General features: G+C 46.4%; 1 protein-coding gene and 1 long non-coding RNA gene across 7 annotated transcripts in view; one reads left to right on the plus strand and one right to left on the minus strand.

Moving 5' to 3' along the window:
- The window catches only part of RASGEF1C (RasGEF domain family member 1C), a 157,641-nt gene that overhangs the window by 110,128 nt on the left and 25,323 nt on the right, over positions 1-22,190 (plus strand). The window contains exon 16 of one of the 6 annotated variants that reach the window (XM_082379392.1): positions 211-923. The exons of the other annotated variants lie outside the window; for them this stretch is intronic. Within the exon in view, the coding sequence (XP_082235518.1) occupies positions 211-235 (25 nt within the window). The 3' untranslated portion in view covers positions 236-923. Of the gene's footprint in view, positions 1-210; positions 924-22,190 lie in introns of those variants that run through there. 6 annotated transcript variants of the gene reach the window in all.
- LOC309623050 lies at positions 781-10,312 on the minus strand. Its single transcript, XR_014241256.1, has 2 exons — positions 4,531-10,312; positions 781-4,278 (listed from the first exon to the last, which is right to left on the minus strand). It is a non-coding gene; the product is annotated as an uncharacterized lncRNA (long non-coding RNA).

The following is a 22,190-nucleotide window of genomic DNA, read 5'->3' on the forward strand; positions in this document are numbered from 1 at the left end:
GCCAGAAAGTGAGACACACACCACCTCCTGCTTGTTCGGCCTGTTAGCACAGCCGAGCGGAGGTTGGAAATGATAGGCAGCAGCGGGCTCTAAGGACTGAGCCAAGAGGATTGCGCACGCCCCTCTGGGGTGGGGGGCTGGACGAGAGTATAACCACAGGCCGAGCCAGCGGGCTCTCACCACCCTCGCTCGGCATGTTTAAATCTGCAGGTCTTCTATTCTGGGGAAGACGTGAAAAGCACTGAGCTGGAGGAGGATGGGGAGGAGGAGGAGGAGAGGAAGCCAGCAGAAGCCTTCTGCCACCCTGCCCCAGCCAGCCCAGTGGGAGGAGGAGGCATTGGTGCCTCGCTGCTTTGCAAACCGTGACCCTGTGGCCTGGTGCCCGTCACAGTGACCACACAGCACAGGAGACCTTTCTCCACCTTTTGTGGAACCTCAGCCCTGGAAGGGCCCAGAGCCTCCAAACACAGGGGTGGCACGTGCCTCAGGGGCCCTGCCTTCAGGACAGTGGTGCTCACATTGTTGGTCAGTCTGTCTGTCCTCGGCGATGACCCAAGGGGTCGGGTGACTGCAGTGTCACTCCTGAGAGTGGGTGACTCGTGCCATGGAGACAGACACCCAGTCCGTCTCCAGGTGGCCTGGGAGCCTCTGTATCTCCAGCGAGCACCACCATGACGTGGGAAGGGCCAGAGCCCACCAGTGGCCCCTGCCATTCTACTGATGGACCTAACCCTGCCCCTTGAGATGGGCTGGTTTCTGCAGCCCCGTGCACCCCCTCTCTGCATCCTGCTGGTATCGGGATAGCTTTCTGGTGACCGCTATGATGCTGGTCAGCAGGACAAATTTGAGTCACGGACTTGACAGTGTGTACAGTACATTGTAAATTTTAGAGTTGGTATAAACACGTTGGTATACCCTGCGTATCCACATCCACTTCATGTCTCTCACCCGCGGGCTTCTGCCAAGATGCAGGGCAGTTTCCCAGCTCAGGCCCAGGAACGCTGTGACCACAGGTCAGGAGGGGGACTTGGTGGCCATTTCTACTCCGTAGACCCCATGTCCTGCTAAAAGGAGCTGGTGTGCAGTAGATGCTAGGTAAGCTCCGGTGAATGGGTACCGACAGCCTTGTGTGAGGCCAGATGTCTCTCTTGTTTGGGCAAGGAGGGATGAATCCAGGGAGGACCCTCAGCCCACCATGAAGCTCCTCCCCTGGGGCTCTCACCCAGCTCTTCACACACTGAGCCAAGTTTCTGGGCCAGGAAGCGGAGGGGCTGTGGAACTGCTGAGCCCCTACCTGGCAAGTGACCAGGTCACCCAGCCAAGAAGTCAGGGAGCGGGATGTACACCCCCATTCCTGGCCAGGGCCTGAGGGCAGAGTGATGTGTTGAAGGTGCACTGATGCATCCTGGCCAGCTCCTGACCATGTCAGGGCTCTCAGAGTCTAGGCCCCCTTCAGCTAGAACCTGACACCGCTGTCCTGGCAGTGTGGCCTTGGGTCCCACCTGAGGGACAGGCAGAGACAAAGCAACCAGCACCCCAGGTGCCTCCCCCAACTTGAGGAATTCTGCCTGATGAACCCAGGACCTCAGCAAGGACCCAGAAGGGCCCTGCAGCCTGACAGAGGCATGGGAACACTGCACGTTAGGGTTGAATGGGATCTGCTCTGCACCAGACCAGCCCACCCCTTTTCATCTGAGACCCTAGAGAGGGTGAGTAGTGGAGTGGGTAGCAGAGCAGGAACTGGGCTTCAGCCAAGCCCAGGCTCCCACCCTGCCTCACACCATATCTAGCTCCCCAAAGGGGTGGGGGTGGGGTCCTGGTGCCAAACCCAAGGAGTCCTGAGGGGTTCCAGGAGCTGACTAGAAGCACCTCCTGATCCCCTCGTCCCTACCCAACACACTCCCTTGGTGTCTGGGGCAACATTAGACAAGACCCCTACAAACATCAGCAGGGACTGTCCCTGCGTCCTGGTCACACTGAGCGCTGCCTGTCAGGAGCAGGGGCAAGTGGCACAGAAGGGGTTAGTGGCCTTGGAGACATGTGATGGCCGGTCCAGGGCTGATGCCCATGGAGCTCTGGGAGGCCTGCCCGGGGAGGAGGAGGTTATATCCTTCGCCAGCCACAGGGAGACAGGACACTCTGGAGGGGGTTCCCAGTCTACGCATGGGCCCCGACCTTGCCGGTCACCTGGCTCCAGCTCCCTACTCCTGAGCAACTCAGTGCAGGGACCTACGAGGAAACCCCAGAATGCTGAGCTTCAGGAAGCAGCAGGTGAGGTCAAGGGGCTGGGGGCAGCTGGCCACAGTGTCCCCCCTGCCTCATGCAATCCCTCACCCAGGCCCAGGATCCCAGCTCTCTTCAAGGCCAGATCCCAAATTCCTCAGCTCAGCCATACCCCTCGCAGTCCTCTCCATCTCATACTGGGAGATTGCAGCAGCCTCCTCCAGGCTGTGGGGAACATGAAGAAAGGATGTTGGAGAAGCAGTACAGGGCCCGCAGCTGAAACTCTGGAGGTTAGGTGGGAGGCAGGTCAAGCATGTCACTGCTGATAGAGGCCCACCCCCAAGGCCTGAGGCTATTTCCTATTTCCTAGTTCTGTGGCCTTGCAATTGCTCTTCCCACTGCCTGGCATGCTGTTCCTGAGCTTGTTGATCTAGTCAGAGCTGCAACCTCAGCTGCAAGTTCCCCCTTCTAGGGAGGGGTTCCTGACATGCAGCCCCCTCACCCACATCTGCTCCCTCTAGCCTGCAAGCCCCTCAGTGGCCCAGTGCAGAATAGGTGTCAGGTGAGGATGGTGGTGTGAGGCCTGGGCTCATCCCCAGCTGGGAGAGGGTCCAGGGAAGGAGGGAAGGAGGCAGCCCATGGCCAGCCCCACAGAGATCACAGGGCCAAGGGGACTCAAGCTGAGTGCGTTTGTGCCTTAGATTCATCCCAGGGGCCCTGCTCCCCGCCTCACTGAGCACCCACTTGGTACCAAGCCCCAGGTGCCCAGGCCAGGAGGAGGGCCTTCTCTCAGTAACTCCGCAGATGGGGATCTTGGTGCCCTTTCTCCAGGTGCAGCCTCGGAGCCCAGAGAGGGATGGTGCCCTGCTCACAGTCATTTGGATGGTTCCTTAGTCACATCCAGGACTCCAGGCCCTTCCCTGTAGAGGCCCTTTTGTCCTCCTGCCATCCTGGCCTCAGTCCCTATGGCCAGGTCAGATGGCCCACAGGGGATGCAGCAGTTGGAGCCTATTCCTGGGGGGCAGGTGTCAGCCACACAGGTGGTGCCCAAGAGTGATGCCCGTGAGGCCAAGTTTGGTGCCAGGTGACACAGATCCCTGCCACACAGCAGGTTTGGGGCCGCCCAGCTGAGCCACACAGCAGGCACTTGGGCCTCAGGGCTCCGGGGCGACCAGCAGCCCCACTGTGCACAGGAGGTCAGGGAAGGGCCATGGCTATAGTCTCTCTTTTGTTGTCTAGCACTTTTTCTCTGAGCCCTCCAGGGAAGGAACGGGGTGGTTAGGACAGGAAGATGTCCCTGTCTGGGGTTTGCCTCAGAGACCCCTGGGCCTGGCTGGGGTCTCAATTCATCTCATATGGGCGATCTGTGGGTCCTCTGAAGCCCCTGCCCCCTACATTGCTTCCCCACCCGCCCTAGTTTCTTGGGGCGGGTGTCTCCATTGTGGCCAGTGACCAGTGACTTATCCCAGGAACTCAGCCACATCCAGGCTTCTGTGGAGGCCTGTCTATCCACCTGACAGCCCTCCAGGGCAGGACCCCAGACAACCCCAGGGTGGTTCTCAAAGGTGTGTCCAAAGTTCTCCCAGAACACCACAGACCCTAACAACTCAGAGACAGACAGCCACCAGTGTGGCCCCTCGTCCTTCAGATGCCGCAGGCAGGTATCAGACCTCAGGGCACTGCATCCCCCACGCTGCAGGGCTCATATGAGGTTCCCAAGGAAGGGGCACCCCACCCACAGCACGCCCAAGCAGTGCCCTCCCCAGTCTCTAACTCTTGACCACTGATACACCCCATCCATGAGTCAAGGGAGCAGGGAGCCAGATAACTCAGTCAAGAGCCACAGTCGGGGTGTGCCTCAGCTGGAAGCTCCATTTCACCCCAAAACTGAAATGCTTCCATCATGGGTGCTAAGCCCCAGACCTGGCACTTTATATACAGCCTGACACATCCCACGAGATAGGTGCTATCACCATCCCCCTTGCCGAGTGACAAAACGGAGGCTCAGAAAGGCAAAGCCATTGCCCAAGGACACCCAGCTTGCAGGGACAGAGCCTGGGCCTACCAGGGTCCATTGTCCAGGGACAGAGCCTGGGCCTACCAGGGTCCATTGTCCAGGGACAGAGCCTGGGCCTACCAGGGTCCATTGTCCAGGGACAGAGCCTGGGCCTACCAGGGTCCATTGTCCAGGGACAGAGCCTGGGCCTACCAGGGTCCATTGTCCAGGGACAGAGCCTGGGCCTACCAGGGTCCATTGTCCAGGGACAGAGCCTGGGCCTACCAGGGTCCATTGTCCAGGGACAGAGCCTGGGCCTACCAGGGTCCATTGTCCACCAAGGCTCTGCTGCTCAGGGTGCTGAGGAGCCAAGGCGAGCTCCAAATGGCCTCTGGGTCTTCCTACAAGCACAGACACAAAGACACACATCTTTCCTCCGCTCGTGCCCCTTCCTCTTTGGAGGGTTGCTGAGCCCCCTCGTGGCCCCTGGTGTTTCAGGTGTGCCATCTACTGTCTCGTGTGTGCTCAGGACAACCTCCCCGCTCCCCTACTGCACACACCCCTCTGTGGGCTCTGCTGGGCACAGCTGTGCCTCTTCCCCAGCAGCAGAAGACAGCAGGCCTCACCCCACGCTCCCCATCATGCTACCCTTTGCCACCGGCATCCACGCTGTAAGGTTCACATCCCAGTACACAGCGTCTTCAGTGAAAATGGCTCCATTTTTCACTCTCAGGATTCAGATGGGAGCCCTAGATCCCTGGGCCAGGGAACAGATCCAGAGAGATCTTAAAACACACACACCAGATGCTTCTTAGCACAACCAGGCCCTTGCCCTCAGGCTGAGCAGAGAGCCTGACACTGCCTTAGATATCCAATGCTGGGCCTCCAGGCAAGACCAGAAGGGTAGGAAAATTAACTGGGGATGAACAGACCTGAGGCATAAGCTAGAACCCCCACCAATAGACCTCCACCAAGTGGGCAAGCTGGGGAAAAGATCAGCAGAGAGACGGGGGAGACAGGAATCCAGTGTGTCGGGGGCAGAGAGCAACGGCAGGAAAGACTCGCAGAGGCCAGATGGTGAAATACACCCCCCTCACCTGGGGAAGACCAAGGAGCTTGGAGTTTACCCTGGAACTCTGGGTTGGGGCAGGAGGGACACTAAAGTGTTTTGGGAGATGATGTAATTGTTAATTTTATGTGTCAACCTGACTGGGCCACAGGGTACCCAGATATTTAGTCAAACATTATTCTGGGTGTGTCTGTGAGGGTGTTTCTGGATGAAATTAACATTTGAATCAGTGGACTCAGTAAATCAGATTGTCCTTCTCAATGTGAGGGGACCTCACCCCATCAGTTGGAGGCCTGAAAAGAACAAAAGGTGAAGTAACGGAGAATTCACTCGCTCTCTGCCTATTTTCCACCTGGGACACAGTTCTTCTGCATTTGGACTGGAATTTACACCATTGGCTGTCCTGACTCTCCACTTTGCATACGGCAGATCTTGGGACTCTCAGCCTCCATAATTACATGAGCCAATACCTTATCATCTATCTATCATCTATCCATCATCTATACCTATCTATCTATCTACCTATCTACCTACCTACCATCTATCTATCTCTCCTATTGGTTTCTCTGGAGAACCCAGACTAATATAAGAGGTAACATGGTCAGTTTTAGAAAGATTTCTTTGATACCTTTTAACCCAATAATTCTACTTTTGTAATTTATCCTAAGGAAAAAAATTTGATTAGCACAGTATTTGCATAATAGGGAAGTAACTAATGGTTACATTATTCCTGTTCCTGTGACAGCAGGTGGATTCTGCTCCCCAGCCCAGCCCAGAACCTAGAGAGCCCCCACCTGCTGAAGAGGCATGCCTAAACTCCTTCTTGGAGCCCAAGTGGGAGACTGGTGCATTCTCCTGGCCTCTGCATGCACACTGGATGGGCTGACAGTGAGGAGCTAAGTCAGCAATAAGATTAGTGCAGCATAGCAATGCAGAAAGCTCTTCAGCCAATTTACTTACTCTTACGGCTTTTGTGGACAGTTACATCTCATTTACTTCAATAATTATTTGCCTTTTTGCATTAAGACATAAATAAAATACATCAGGGTAGAGCACAGTTTGGTTTAAACTAAGATCTCTTAACACTAACATATACAACCTCTCCGTCTAGGTCTGTCTTTATAGTTAATCACTGGCTCTCACACATGCAGGCACTTAGCAAGGAGACCCTGCTAGGAGGCGCTAACAGGACGCAGGCGAGAGAAGAAGGTAGCCTGGGCCAGAGTATAACAGTGGAGGTAGCAAAACATGACCAGGTTTGGGATATATTTTGAAGGTAAAACCTTCAAAGTATTTGCTGATGGAGTATAAGTCGAATGTGAGAGAAAGGGCAAGGTCAAGACTGACTCCAAGGTTTTGGGGCCTTAGCAAATAGAGGAATGGCACTGCCATTTACTGAGCTGTGGGAGACTGGGAGAGGAGTAGGATTAAAGGGGAAAATCAGGAATTTGATGTGGAGCATGGTCAGTTTGAGATGTTCATTAGGCAGCCCAGTGAAGGTGTTGGGTACGAATTGGAATGACATGACTCTGGGGTTCTGAGGGCAGATCTGGCCTGGGTATATAAATCTGGGGGGCTTCCCTGTGCAGGCTGCTTTACAGCCAGGGGCACAGATAAAGCACCTAGAGAGCAGGGCACAGAGAGAAGATAACTGAGCCCTGGGGCATTCGAATGTTTAGAGGTTGGGGAAATAAAGCAGATCCACCAAAGGACATTGAGAAGGAGTTTCTAGAAGTTAAGAGGAAAACCAAAGAAGAGACAAAAGCTGATAAAGAAAGATTCAAGAAGGAAGGGATGATCAGCTGTGTCCTGTGCTACTGAAAATTCAAATAAGACAAGAACCAAGAGCTGACCTTCACACTGGGCGGCAGAGAGGTAAACAGCAACCTCAAAGGGAGGAGTTCTGGGGAAATTGGGGGGGGCGGTGTATGACCGAAGACGATTCAAAAGAAAATGGAAAGATTGACTATCCAATAGAAAAATGGGCAGGAGATAAAAAACAGTTTCGTAGAAGAAGAAATGCAAATGACTCAAATGTGTGAAGAGATGCTCATGGATGGCAGAAATGTTCAACCTCACTCAAAAGAGGACCACATTGGTATGCTGTTTTCACCTCTTAGATTGACAGAATAATAATTGCAAAAGTGTGTGGGCAACGATGGGGAAACAGACACTCCCACATTGCTCTTTGGAGTGTAATTGATACAGTCCTATGGAAGTGAATTTGGCAATTTTCACCAGAGTTGCAAATATGTGTATGCTGTGACATAGTTATTCCATCTCTTGCAGTTTATCTTACCATCATGCTTGTACACCTCCAAATGAATAAGCCTGCAGACAGCTATTCATCACAGCACTGTTTGACAGAAAAAGATTGGAAACAGCCAAGTGTCAATAAATAGGTAACTTGTTAAATCAATCACTGCACAGCCCTACCACAGAATACCGTGCATCTGTAATGAGGATGCTCTTTACGTACTGATATAAAAAGGTACCCACTCTATGATACAGGTAAAAAAAAGCATGTATAGTATGGTAGCATTTGTGTAAAAACGGATGGGAAGAAATATATATTTATATTTGCTTATATTACATTAAAAGTCTGTAAAATATTTTAAACGTTTTAAAATACACAAAAATCTAATAATAGTTAACTTTTGGGAGGTGTGGACTGGGTGGATAGAAAAAGACTTTCTGCTTCTGAACTATGCAATGTATTACCTATCCAAAAATTAAACTGATTAATTAAAATTTCACACACAGAGAGAACGTATATTTGAGAATCTGAAGAGTGAAGACTTCCAGCTTCTAGCTGTGGGAGATTTCTATGCACGTGGGATTACTGGACAGGATCTATACATTCTTAATTTCACAGAATATTGCAATATTGCTTTCCAGAATATTTGCCAGTCTATATCCCCACCATCAAGATTCAGGGGCCCCCCAAATCCTTGCCAACACTTAACATCATCAGGATATGTTCCTGCTGCAAGATACGTGTGCCAAATAAGGAAATAAGAAAGGTGATGAGCACCAGCAAACATAGGCTACAACGCAAGGAGAGAACAAGGGAAGACCTGGGGAGACAGGGCAGACTGGAGCAAGTAGGGCAGGAACTCCTGGAAAAGCCTGCTCTGAGGGATGGCTGGAAGGTGTGACCATCCTAACCATTACCCCAGAGTGCTCTTGGGGAATGGAAAAAGGAAGGGAAGGGGAGAAAAGGGATAGCTGACCTTTGTTATAAGCCCTTTAACACTATAGATTATTTTCAAGCAGTACTTTGATTTTTTAAATTAATTTAAAAAATAATTTCTAAAGACAAATTATAAAATTCCATTCAAGGATTATACCCAAAAAATTACAGTAAATTACTGTGGGAGGTAGAATGAGGCTCCCAAACCTGAGAGGGCTTGTGTACCCAGAGTAATGAGCGGGGAAATGGGGAAGTGCAGGGACAGCAAAAGATGGGTTTATCTCTCAAAGGTTATCTCCTTCCAAAGTAATATGATTCCAAACACTTGGGGCTACCAGAGGAGGAAACACCTGGGAACAGGGGACAGGGAGGGCAGGGCCAGAAAAGTTTCTCAGGGCAGTGATGATGAAGAGTCTCTTTCAAGCATCAGGAGCAGAAATCTCAAAGAGCAGGTGGGAGGAGTTCCACTTCTAGAATGGTCGTGTAAGGAGCTCCAGGGACCCACTCCCCAGTAAAACAAGCATAGGTGGTGAAAATGATTTTTTTTAAGTATCTGTAAATTGTCTTAAGAGCATAGAGTAAATGAAGAAAAATTTATTTAAGAATATCTACTGAAACTCAGTAAGAACAGTGAAAGTTTATGGTGTTGGAACCGTGACCCACTTCCTCACTCTTCACTCTCAGCTCAGCATGATAGATGCTCCACTCCAGGCAGGTGCAGCCAAGAACATAGGGCTCCCTCTCCCCCCAGATTCCAGTCAAGGGCTACCATATCTCCCCAAGAGGAACACACTGCCAGTATTTCTCATCCCCGCACCCCAGTTACATGTTGTAAAGGTTAAACCCTGAGTTTGTACAGCTGAGAGGTCAGAGGCTCCCTTCCTCCACCAGCTCCCATTCATAGAGTGGAAACTCTATCCCAGGTGCTTTAGTCAGAGAATATTGGAGCCCTGATTACCCTCACCCCAGCTCACTTGTAAGGTGAAGGTTCCACGCTGGGAGAGGCAAGCCACGGAGACCAGATGCTACAGCCCCCACACAGTGCTCTGCCCATAAAGCAAAGATATCACTCTGAGAAAGTGGGTCACTGTCCCCATTACCCATGATGGAGCAGTGGCTCAGAGACTTTGCCCAGGGAGAGGCAGGCCATAAGAACAGAGAACTCCCAAGCTTTACCCAGAGGAAATTACTTTATTTGAAACATAATGTAGCAAATTTCAAGCCTAAGGGCACTCTCAAAAACAATAGAAATTTCGGTAGTAAGCAATTAGTAGGAGACTAGTAGCTTCATGAGAACTATAAGCTAAACCATAAAACAGTTAGGTTACAAGAAAGAACCATGGAAAAAGGCAGCAATGAAGAACCCAACTGGGGTCAGAACAAAACTCAAAAATTGACCTTTAAAACTACCCCTGAAAAGGGGGCTTGCATTTAATTGGATCAGACTGTGGAACAGTATATGTCCCAGGACATTGTCAAAAGCAATAGAAAAATCATCCAAGAATTAGTGGAGCTTAACAGATGGGTGTGATACCAACAAAGACAGACAGATAACAGAGAGATGAGGGAAAGAGACAGTCAAAAAGAACCCTGCCAAAGCCACTGTCATCTCAGGGTGACTGTGCACATGCCCAAGACTGCACCCTCTGAGCAGCAACATCAAAGGCTTCACACTGCCAGCAAAATAGATTTACTTCACTAGAACAGTCCACCTAAGTCACCAAACAAATAAACAAGCAAACAACAACAACTAGGCTGGGGGTGGGGTGTGGAGATGAAGACCAGTATCCAGATCTGCTAACATATATTTTCTAAAATTTCTGGTTTCCAAAAAAAGTTACAAGATGTGAAAAGAAACAGGAACATCTACCCATGCATAAGGAAAAAAAAAAGCAGACAACACAAACTACCTATGAGAGGACCAAGATGTCAGATGTAACAGAAAAAAACTTCAAAGCAGCCATTGTAAATATGTTCAAAGAACTAAAGGAAACTGTGCTTAAAGAAATAAAGGTTGATATGATGACAATGTCTCATCAAAAAGAGAATATAAATAAAGAGATATAAAATTATAAAGAGGAAGAAAATGGAAATCTGGGGTTGAAAGCATAATAACTGAAGTGAAAAAAATTACTAAAAGGGCTCAAGAGTATATTTGAACAGGCAGAAGAAAGAAATAGCAAACTGGAAAATATATTGATTCAGATTATACAACTTGAAGATCAAAGAGAAAAAAAGAATGAAAAAAGTAAACAGAGCTTCAAAGAAATGTGAGATTCTATTAATCTCACCAACATATGCATAATGGGAAGAATAGAAGGAGAGGAAAGAGAGAAAGGAACAGAAAAAATTGTTTGAAAAATAATAGCTAAAAATTTGTCAAATTTGATGAAAATTATTAATCTATGCATCTAAGAAGCTCAGCAAACTCCATCTAGGATAAACCCAAAGTCATCCACATACAGACACATCATAGTAAAAATGCTAAAAGACAAAGAGAAAAAAGTTTGAAAATCTTTGAAGCAGCAAAAAAACCCAGCCCATCATGTACAAGAGAACATCATCAGAAACAATGGTAAGCAGTGAGATGATGCATTCAAAGTGCTGAAAGAAAAAAATGTGTCAACCAAGAATCTTATACCCAGCATAACTATCTTTCAAAGAGTGGGCTGAGCTCTGGGAAGAGTCTTGTGACTAAATGGCAGGTACAAGAGTGGGGGACGGAAAGCCAAGTGGGTGGCTAATGCACAAAGAGGTGTTTGGCTTTTACCCTTTAAGTCCTTGAGATCCAAGGGTCACAGTCCCTGACAGGGTCACATTCTTTTCCAGAAATATGGTCCTATGGTCAGTGTGCTAGGTGAAAAAGAGGGTATAGCTGAGGACAAGGAGGTCAGCAAGGAACTGAGAAAGAGGGTAAGAAGTGAAGGGGAGAAACATGGCTGGGTGGATGGCTGGATGGATGAATGATTGGATGCAGCAGAAGTGATGGGAACAGACAGTGCTAAGGAAGTGGATTGACAGAACTTGGGGACTGACTGATTGTGAGGTGGCAGTGTGGGAGTAGGATGCTGACGATCAGAGCTGGAAGGAAATAATGAAGATCAGAGCAGAAATAAATAAAATAGAAACAAGAAAAAAACAATAGAAAAGATCAATGAAACCAAAAGCTGATTTTTTGGAAAATATAAAATTGATAAGCCTTTAGCCTGGCTCATTAAGAAAAAAAGAGAGAGGACCAAATAAACAAAATAGGAAATAAAAGAGGAGAAATCACAATCAATAATACATAGATACAATCATAAAAGAATACTATGAACAGTTATATGCCAACAAATTGGCAACTTAGAAGAAATGGAAAAATTTCTAGAAACATACAATTTTCCAAAACTGAATCAGGAAGAAATAGATAACCTGAACAGACAAATTACTAGTATAGAAATCAAATCAGTAATCAAAAAACTCCCAGCAAACAAAAGTCCAGGACCAGATATCTTCACAGGGGAATTCTCCCAAACATATGAAGAAGAGTTAATACCAATCCTTCTCAAACTATTCCAAAAAATTTAAGAGGAGGAAACACTCTCAAATTCATTTTACAAGGCTACCATTGCCCTGATACCAAAACCAGACAGACACTACAAAAAATAAAATAAAATTACAGGCCAATATCTCTGATGAATATAGATACAAAAATCCTCAACAAAATATCAGCAAACTGAATTCAACAATATTGAAAAAGGGTCATACACCATGATCAAGTGGGATTTATTCCAGAGATGCAAGGATAGTTCAGTATCTGCAAGTCAATCAATGTGATACACCACAGTAACAAACAAAGGATAAAATCACATGATCATCTCAATAGATGCAGAAAAAAAGCATTTGACAAAATTCAATATCCATTTATGATAAAAACTCTCAAAAAGTTGGTATAAAGGGAACATATCTCAACATAATAAAGGCCATTTATGACAAACCCACAGCTAACATCATGCTCAGTAGTGAAAAGTGAAAGCTTTTCCTCTAAATTCAGGAACAGAAAAAGGATGCCCACTTTCACCACTTCTATTTAACATAATATTAGAAGTCCTAGCCACAGCAATCAAATAAGTAAAAGAAATAAAAGGCATCCAAATTGGAAGGAAGCAGTAAAACTGTCACTATTTGCAGATTACATGATACTATATACAGAAAACTCTAAAGTCTCCACCAAAAAACTATTAGAACTAATAAATGAGTTCAGTAATGTTGCAAGATACAAGATTTATATACAGAAATCGATTGATTTTCTATACACTAAAAACAAACTATCAGAAAGAGAAAGCAAGAAAACAATCCCATTTATAACCACACCAAAAAGAATAAAATACCTAGGAATAAACTTAACCAAGGAGGTGAAAGATCTATACTCTGAGAACTATAATATATTGATGAAGGAAATTGAAGATGTTTCAAATAAACAGAAAGATACCCCATGTTCATCGATTGGAAGAAGTAATATTGTTAAAATGTCCATACTACCCAAAGCAATCTACAGATTTAATGCAATCCCTATGAAAATACCCATGACCTTTTTCACAGAGCTAGAACAAATAAGCCTAAAATTTGTATGGAACCACAGAAGAAAAAAAAAAAAAAAGAATAGCCAAAGCAATCTTGAGAAAAAAAGAACAAAGCTGGAGGTATGAGGCTCCTTGACTTCAGACTATATTCCAAAGCTACAGTAATCAGAATAGTATGTTACTGGCACAGAAACAGACACATAGATCAATGGAACAGAATAGAGAAATTTAATCTATGACAAAGGAGGCAAAAATGTACAATAAGGAAAAGAATCTCTTCAATAAGTGGTTCCGGGAAAATCAACAAGGGGACCTAATTAAACTTAAAAGTTTTTGTACAGCATAGGTAACCATCAACAAAACAAAAAGATAACCTACTGAATGGGAGAAAATATTTTTAAATGGTATGTCTGATAAGGGGTTAATATCCAAAATATACAAAGAGCTCATACAACTCAATATCATATCAAAAAACAAACAACCCGATTGCAAATGGGCAGAAGATCTGAATAGACATGTCTCCAAAGAAGACATACGGATGACCAACAGGCACATGAAAAGATGCTTGACATCGCTAATCATCAGAGAAATGCAAATCAAAACCGCAATGAGATATTACCTCATACCTGTCAGAATGGCTATCATCAAAAAGACAACAAATAATAAATGTTGGCAAGGATGTGGAGAAAAGGGAACCCAAGTACACAGTTGGTGGAAATGTAAATTTGTAGAGCCACTGTGGAAAACAGTATGGAGGTTCCTCAAAAAACTAAAAATAGAGCTACCATATGATCCAGCAATTCCACTCCTGGGTATACATCCAAAGAAAATGAAAACACAAATTCAAAAAGATAAATGCACCCCAATATTGCAGAATTATTTACAGTAGCCAAGGTATGGAAGCAACCTAAGTGTCCATCAACAGATGAATTGATAAAGAAGATGTTGTATATACATACAAGGAAGATGTGGTATATACATACAAGGAATACTACTCAGCCATAAAAAAGAATGAAAATTTGCCACTTGCAACAACATAGATGGACCTGGAGGGTATTATGCTTAATGAAATAAGTCAGACAGAGAAGACAAGTACTGTATGTTTTCACTTATTACGTGGAATCAAAAAATAAAATGAATGAATATAACAAAACAGAAACAGACTCACAGACACAGAGAACAAACTAGTGGTTACCAATGGGAAGAGGAGTGAGGGGAGGGTCAAGATAGGAGAAGGGGACTAAGTGATACAAACTACTATGTATATAATAAATAAGATACAAGGATGTAATGTACAGCACAGAGAATATAGCCACTCTTTTATAATAACTTTAAATGGAGTATAATCTATAAAAATATTGAATCACTATGTTGTACACTTGAAACTAATATAATATTGTAAATCAACTATACTTCAATTAAGAAAAATAAATACAAAAAAGAAAGAAAAACAAAACTCTCTAAGAATCAGGAAAAAAACAAGTTAAAACCAAGATGAAATACCACTTTTATGCCCAAACGTCAAAATTTAGGAAGGTAGGGACTTCCCTGGTGGCACACTGGTTAAGAATCCAGCAGCCAATGCAGGGGACACGGGTTTGAGCCCTGGTCCAGGAAGATCCCACATGCTGCAGAGCAACTAAGCCCGCGAGCCACAGCTACTGAGTCCGCATGCCAACTACTGAAGCCCGCATGCCTAGAGCCCGTGCTCCACAACAAGAGAAGCCACCACAATGAGAAGCCTGGGCACCTCAACGAAGAGTAGGCCCCACTCTCCACAACTAGAGAAAGCCAGTGCGCAGCAGTGAAGACAACGCAGCCAAAAAAAACGTTAGGAAAGTAGATAATATCAAGTATTGATGAGAATGTGAGGGGATGAGGCCTCTCATTTGCTGATGAGGGAGTTTAGGTGTGCTGGCCATGCTGGCAAATGCTTTAGCAGTACTTTGAATAATTGTGTGCATATTTCCTATAAACCAGTGATCCCACTCCTTGGTATAATTCTCCTCTCTCCCTAAAATGATTGCTCAGGGATGTAGAAGATAAATCAGATTCCAGACAAGAGAAATTAAAATCATGCTAAATGGGAGTATTTAATACAGGGACCTGATATAAAAACTTAAGTGGATTTTAAAAAATATTTATTTACTTACTGGGTTGCGCCAGGTCATAGTTGCGGCTCGTGGGCTCCTTAGTTGCGGCAGATGGGCTCCTCAATTGCGGCTGACGGGCTCCTTAGTTGTGGCTTGTAGGCTCCTTAGTTGTGGCATGTGAACTCTTAGTTGCAGCGTGCATGTGAGATCTAGTTGCCTGACCAGGGATCAAACCCAGGCCCCCCGCATTGGGAGCATGGAGTCTTATCTACTGCACCACTAGGGAAGTCCCTAAATGGATTTTTTTTAATGCATTGATAGCTCCAAAGGAGAAGTGGGTTTTAAATTTTAGTAAGTATCGACCAATTACTTTCCAGAAAGGTTGTGTCAATACCCAGTCCTTTCAGTCATGAGGGAAAGAAACGGTCAAAGAGAGCCCTGCTAAAGCCACTGTCATCCCAGGACACCCAAGACACCCCGGGAAGGGCATGAGAGTGCCCTTCTGTGATGCTGTGGCCAGCACCAGGGGCTTTTACTCTCTAATTTTTGCCAAGTTTCCAATAAAACTTTATTTAAAAAAACAAAAACAGGTGGCCAGTATATAGGCAATAGTTTCCTGATTTAAATTTTTTTACTACTGCATTAAAATATTTATCTTGTTTACTGAGTTTTTTGGCTCCCCTTTGGTTAAATTCTGCACCTGGGTTGCAGCCCTGTTGAGTTGTCTGCTTGGAGTCTCACAAAGGCCAAAGCTGGAGCCAGTGCTGCATGGGGCCACCAGGGAGAGGCCCTTCTTCTGGCACCCCCAACCCGGCTCAGGCATGCATCTGTAGAGCAGGCAGTCCCAGCCAACATGTCCCCAAAGCCATGCTGGGCCTCCTGCACCTCCAATGCCAGGTATCAGATGTCTAACTGGACGGTAAAATTCCTCTGCCAACCTCCCCGCGTCAGTTGCTCACAGATCTGTGTCGATTTCTTCTTCACAATGCCCTGGGATCTATTCCCTCCTCTCCATCAAGCAGCCCTCCCTGGGGACTGGCCTCAGTCCCTCTCACCTTGGGTTCTGAAGGGCATCAGGTGAGCCGTGGCCTCACAGCTTGAGAGCTTGCCCTAAATTCAAAGTTGACTGTACACCCCCTGCTCACAGACAATCCTTTTCTTCAGGCAGACATGAGCTTCCTGAGAGCCTGCTCTGTGTGCTGGAGATGGAGCACCCATGGTACTCACACCCTGAGGGGACTAGGGCAAAGGAGGCACTTTCCTCCATGCAAAATGTAAAATAGTGCCCCAAAATTCAACCATCAAGATTAATAACATTTTAATACAATATTTAAAAATATCAAAACTAAAGCAAAAAATCCATGGTGAACAAAAGATCAACATTTTAAATAGAGACAGGATTTGATTTTCCCTTTTGCCTCAGGCTCCAGCACTTTGACGGATCCTATCTTTGATTTTTTAAAATATTGCATAAAAATAGTATTTATGCTGATGACTGAGGTTTGGGGCATGCTTCTTATATTTTGGTTACCCTAACCCTGGCCCTGGTAGATACAGTCAATAAATAGTAGGCCCAGTAATAATTTCAGAAAGTGATAAGAGCTCTAAGTGATAAGAACTCTAACGTGATAAGAACTTTCATTTTCAAGAGAGATGAAAATAGACATTCACACAAGAACATGTACGAGAATGTTCATAGCAGCATTACTCATAACAGCCAAAGAGTGAAAACAACCCAAATGTCCATCAACTGATGAATGGATGAACAAAATGTGGTCAGTTCATGCAATGGAATATTATTCAGCCATAAAAAAGACTAAGGTATTGATATACGCTACAACATGAGTGAACCTTGAAAATAATGTCCTAAGTGAAAAAAGTCAAACACGAAAGGCCACAGATTGTATGATTCCATTTATGTGAAATGCCCAAAATAGGCAAATCCATAGAGAAAGTAGATTAGTGGTTGCAGGGTTGGGGGGAGGGGGATGACGAGAGAATGCTAATGAGCATGGGGTTTCCTTTTGGAGTAATGGGTGTTATGGAATTGGAATTGGACAGTGATGGCGGTTGCACAATCTTGTGAATATACTCAAAAGCACTGACTGTATACTTTTAAATGGTGAGTTTTATGTTACATGAAATTTTATATTATGTTAATTATATCTCAAGTTAAAGAAAAATTAAATAAAGCTGGATGACAAATAAAGACTGAGAGGTAGGATATTAGGGAGTCAGGGAAGTCCTCTCTGAGGTGAGGACACTTAATGGGACCTGAGTAACAAGAAGGAGCCAACTGTGTGTTGAGGAGGAAGAAGTTTCCCGACAAAGGCACCAGCCCACGCCAAGGCCCTGAGGCGGAAACAACTTGTAGTGTAGTCCTTCATTCACTCGTTCCACAAGTAGTTATTCAGCACCCACTGTGTGTTAGACACTGCTCTCTGAGGATACAGCTGGGAACAAAACATCCTATAATGTGATGTCAGAATGTGGAAGCAGCTGTGGACTAGGAAGAAAAATTGTTTGGAAGGGAGAGAGTTTGGGGTGGGAAAGACTACATTTTACAGGGCGATCAGAGGAAGTCTTACTGAGAAAGTGACATTTGAGCAAAGGGGCAAGTGCAATGGTGGAGAATGACAGCAGAGAGGTGGAGGCCTCCAGGGCCTGAGGCCATGAGATGGCCAAGGACTGGACTATGAATGTATGGGGAGCCGCTGGAGGGTGTGAGCAGACAAGTGGCATGGCTGGACTCGTTTTCAAAAAATCAAGCTTGCTCTGTCTGCCTTAGATTCCATGCTCCCACTGCCCACATCAGCAAAGCTAGACAGCAAACTTTATTTAGCAGGTGGGATTGCTTTTTAAAGGAACTCATATGTCACATAGGTCCCAAATATGACACTGACTGGAGCTAAACAGCTCTGGATGTCTGGATTCCTCAGGGCTCCATGATGAACTTTAGCCAGGGTTCTCAAATCCAAAAGTTTTAAAGGAACTATTGCTGTGGCACTTGTGGCAGATGCAGGGCCCTGAGCACTACCCACAGGGCTCAGGCTCAGGGATCCGAAGTGGGCCCAGGAGTCCCACTGGTAACGTGCGTCCCCAGGTGATGCTGACACAGGTGGTCCACAATCCCCATGTTGAGGGAACAGTGGCCTGGGCACCACAGAGCATGGTGTGTCAAAGACACTAACCAGGCAGAGGCACAGTCGGAGACCCACATCCTGGCCCAGACCCCTTGGTCCAGGCCTGCGTGGTGGCTGCAATTTAGTTACTTGGAAGCAAACATTTAGAACTGGAGATTGTATATACCAACCTGGGTCTCAGGCTTCTCTTGAGAAGCTGCTGCACCTCTGCCAGCTCTGGGCCACAGCAATTCTGTACCATCCCAATGGCCTTCTCGTCTCTTCCGGTGGCTTGCCTGGGCTGTAGTCAGTTGTGTTTAGGACCCTGAGGAGGCTGTGAGGCTGGCACCCATTCAAATGAAATCTATCCACAGCCCTCTGTCATCTGGTCTGGGCTTAATTTCCCATTCACTTGAAAATGACACGATTCTTCTTTTCTTTTTTTACACCCAAAAGAGAAGGTTCCAGAACCTGTCAGGTATGCCTGGTGGCCCTTCCTCATAGGTGGGTTCTGAGTGATGGAGTCGGGATTGGTCAAGCTGGGGGAGTAAGTCAGTTTGGCTCCCAGGCAAGGCATATGTCCCCTCTGTCCCCGGAATGGAACTCACCTACAAATCTCAGAGGAGCAGCTGAGCAGTGAAGGAGGCATTGAGGGCACTCTGGTTAGGGACCAGGGAGAAGAGCAGAGGTTCCTATCCAGACCTCCAAGAGGACAGAGGACTTGTTGTGGGCTGTAGCCCGAGTGTGGGCCTAGGGGAACTGCCTCTTCCTCTGTGACTGGCCAGCAGATGCTGTGGAAGCCCGTCCCATGCCGAGCATGGTGTAGGTGCTGAGACAGGCAAGGACATTGAGCAGTGGCCTCTAACCCTAGCTGGAGAGACAGGCATGCATGACAAAATGAATTGAACCTTTGGCCCTGGCCACTGGGAAGCTCACTGAGGCTTGGAGAAGTAGTGAGAGCATAGCATTGCTCATGCAGACACTCAAGAGGAGGTATTTACAGTGGGCCCTCTGAAGAGAAAAAGGCCAGAAGGAGGCACAGGCACTGTAAGCATATTCATGCGAGGGTGACTGCATGAGGCTGAATAATGGCTCCCAAAGATGTCCAGTGCTAATCCCAGGAACCTGTGACTGTTACCTTGCATGGCAAAAGGGACTGCAGATGTGATTAAGGATCTTGAGATGGGAGATTATCCTGAATTATCCAAGTGGGCCCTAAATGAAATCACAAGTATACTTATAAGTGTACTTACAGAAGGAGACTTGACTGCAGAAGAAGGTGATGTGATGGCGGAAGCAGAGATTGGAGTGATGAGCTTTGAGGACGGAGGAAGGGGCCATAAGCCCAAGAATACAGGTGACAACTAGAAACGGAAAAAGTCTAGGAAATGGATTCTCCCCTGAAACCTCCAGAAGGAACCAGCCCTCTCGCCACCTTCACTTTAGCCCAGTGAGACTGATTTAGGACTTCTGACCTCTAGAACTGTGAGAGGATAGAAGTGTGTGATTTTAAGCCACCAAGTTTGTGGTGATTTGTACCACAGCACCAGGAAGGGAATACAGTGACTCTCTCCCAAGTAGAGGGGTCCAATTCCATGAGCAAGAAGAATGTGTGGAGCAGCTTCCGTGGTCTGCAGACGATGCTAGTGGTCATTGGGTGAGTGTATTTGACTCTAGAGCCCCAGAGAAAAAAATTACCACAGCTTTGCTGGTGTGGGACCTGAAACTAATAGTCCCAGGCTCCCCCAACCCCCGCACCCCTGCCATCACCAGGAAAGCAAAGCTCATTCCCTCGGTGTCAGCTCCTGAGGACCCACCTGGGGGTCACATCTCCAATACACCCCAGCCTGCCCTACCTGGGGATGCTGACTCAAGGCCTTTGGCAAGAAAATGTCCTAAACCTCTTGGCCAGGGCAGGTGTTGGGGAGGCTTTGCCAAGGAGGTGACATTTGTGCGAGCCTTGCCCGCGTAACAGTTCAGAAGGGAGAAAGCAGGGTGGGAGGGGCTGTGGGCCCAGGGACCCCATGCACAGAACTGACAGGCCTAGCTCCCCATCTCTCCATGGGGCTGATTATGAACAGTGGTGCCTGCAAACAACAGAAGCGAACTCTTTTTGACTCAGCAGAAAAGGGATTTATTGGAAGCGTACCAGGCAGCTGACAAGGTCAAGAGGAAGGTGGGAGAACCAGGCTTGGGCAGGAACCAAGGAGCCAAGGACAGCTGAGACAGGAATTGATGGGGAACCATCCACTCTGGGGCCTCAAAGCCATGCCTCTGAACTCTGTGACATACAGTGGCATCGTGCCCCAGGACACTCCTCGACACTGCTGTCCCATGAAGGGCCTCTGCTGACCTCAGGCTCCAGGAGGGCCACCACCAGGCTGCATGCCCATACCCTGGCTCCTGGGGACAGGAAGGCAAATCTGCTCCCTCAGCTTCCTTTGATTCCAGGAACCAGAGCCTGGGGCATCTGTGAAACCATTGCAGGTAAAGGAGAAGTTGGTCCTGCACTGTCGGACCCACTGGACTCAGGGCTGTGTGCTCCCTCACTGCTGTGCTCTCTGCCGGGAGAAGCCTGGGCTCAGAGGGAATCCCTCCTTCCCTCCCTTCCTTCCTCCCTCCCTCCCTCTCTTCCTTTCCTTTTTTCTTTTCTTTCCTCCATGGTACAAATTGAATATTTGTGCCTCTCCAAATGCACATGTTGAAGCCCACATGAATAGGATTACTACCCTTATAAAAGTAGCTCAAGAAAGCTCCCTTGCCCCTTTCACCATATGAGGTTACAGCAAAAAGATATCTAAGAAGCAGGCTCTCACAAGGCACTCAATCTGCTGGCACCTTGATCTTGGACTTCCAGGACCAAGAAATGTGAGAAATAAATTTGTTATTTATAAGCTACTCAGTCTATGGTATTTTTGTTACAGCAGCCCACATGGCCTGAGGCACTCCAAAATCAAATAATTTTCCCTAATCACTTTAATAATAACTTATTATATTACTATTATTAATTTAAATTTAATAATACTTTAAAACATAAAGGAAAAGTAAATATAAACAGAAGTCGATTTTCCAGTGATAACCACTGTTAACCTTTTAATAAATATATTTCCAGAAATGGTTAAAATTTGTCTTTACATATCTGCCTCCACATAAATAAGTTTATGTGTATGCATTCATGTAATTAGGATTACGTTTCCAGTGTGATTTTTCAACTTTCTTTTTTGCTTGGCCTTTCCCCTTCTCCTTCCCCCTCCACCCAATCTCCATGCTCCAGAGGTAGCCTAATATGCACCCTTCCATATTTTATATAATTTTCATCACAAGGGGTTTGGGTCATTTTTAAAATGGGGTTCTATTATAGATGCTTTCCTGCATCTTGCTTTTCTCACCCACCAATACTCCTGGAAATCCCTCCCAATCCACAGAAAAGCTTTAATTCATTATTTTTAATGGCTTTATAATATCCCACTATATAGATGCACCATTATTGATTCAGCCATTCTCTTTTTTTTTAATGCATCTTTATTGGAGTATAATTGCCTCACAATGCTGTGTTAGTTTCTGTTGTACAACAAAGTGAATCAGCCATATACATACATATATCCCCATATCCCTTCCTTCTTGAGCCTCCCTCCCACCCTCCCTATCCCACTCCTCTGGTCATTGCAAAGCACCGAGCTGGTCTCCATGTGCTGTGCTGCTGCTTCCCACTAGCTATCTATTTTACATTCGGTAGTGTATGTATGTCGATGCTACTCTCACTTCGCCCCAGCTTCCCCCTCCCCTCTCCGTGACCTCAAGTCCATTCTCTATGTCTACGTCTTTATTCCTTCCCTGCCACTAGGTTCATCAGTAGCATTTTTTTTTTAGATTCCACATATATGCATTAGCATACGGTATTTGTTTTTCTCTTTCTGACTTACTTCACTCTG

Source organism: Balaenoptera borealis, assembly GCF_965194805.1.
Source record: "Balaenoptera borealis genome assembly, chromosome: 2".
NCBI lineage: Eukaryota > Metazoa > Chordata > Mammalia > Artiodactyla > Balaenopteridae > Balaenoptera > Balaenoptera borealis.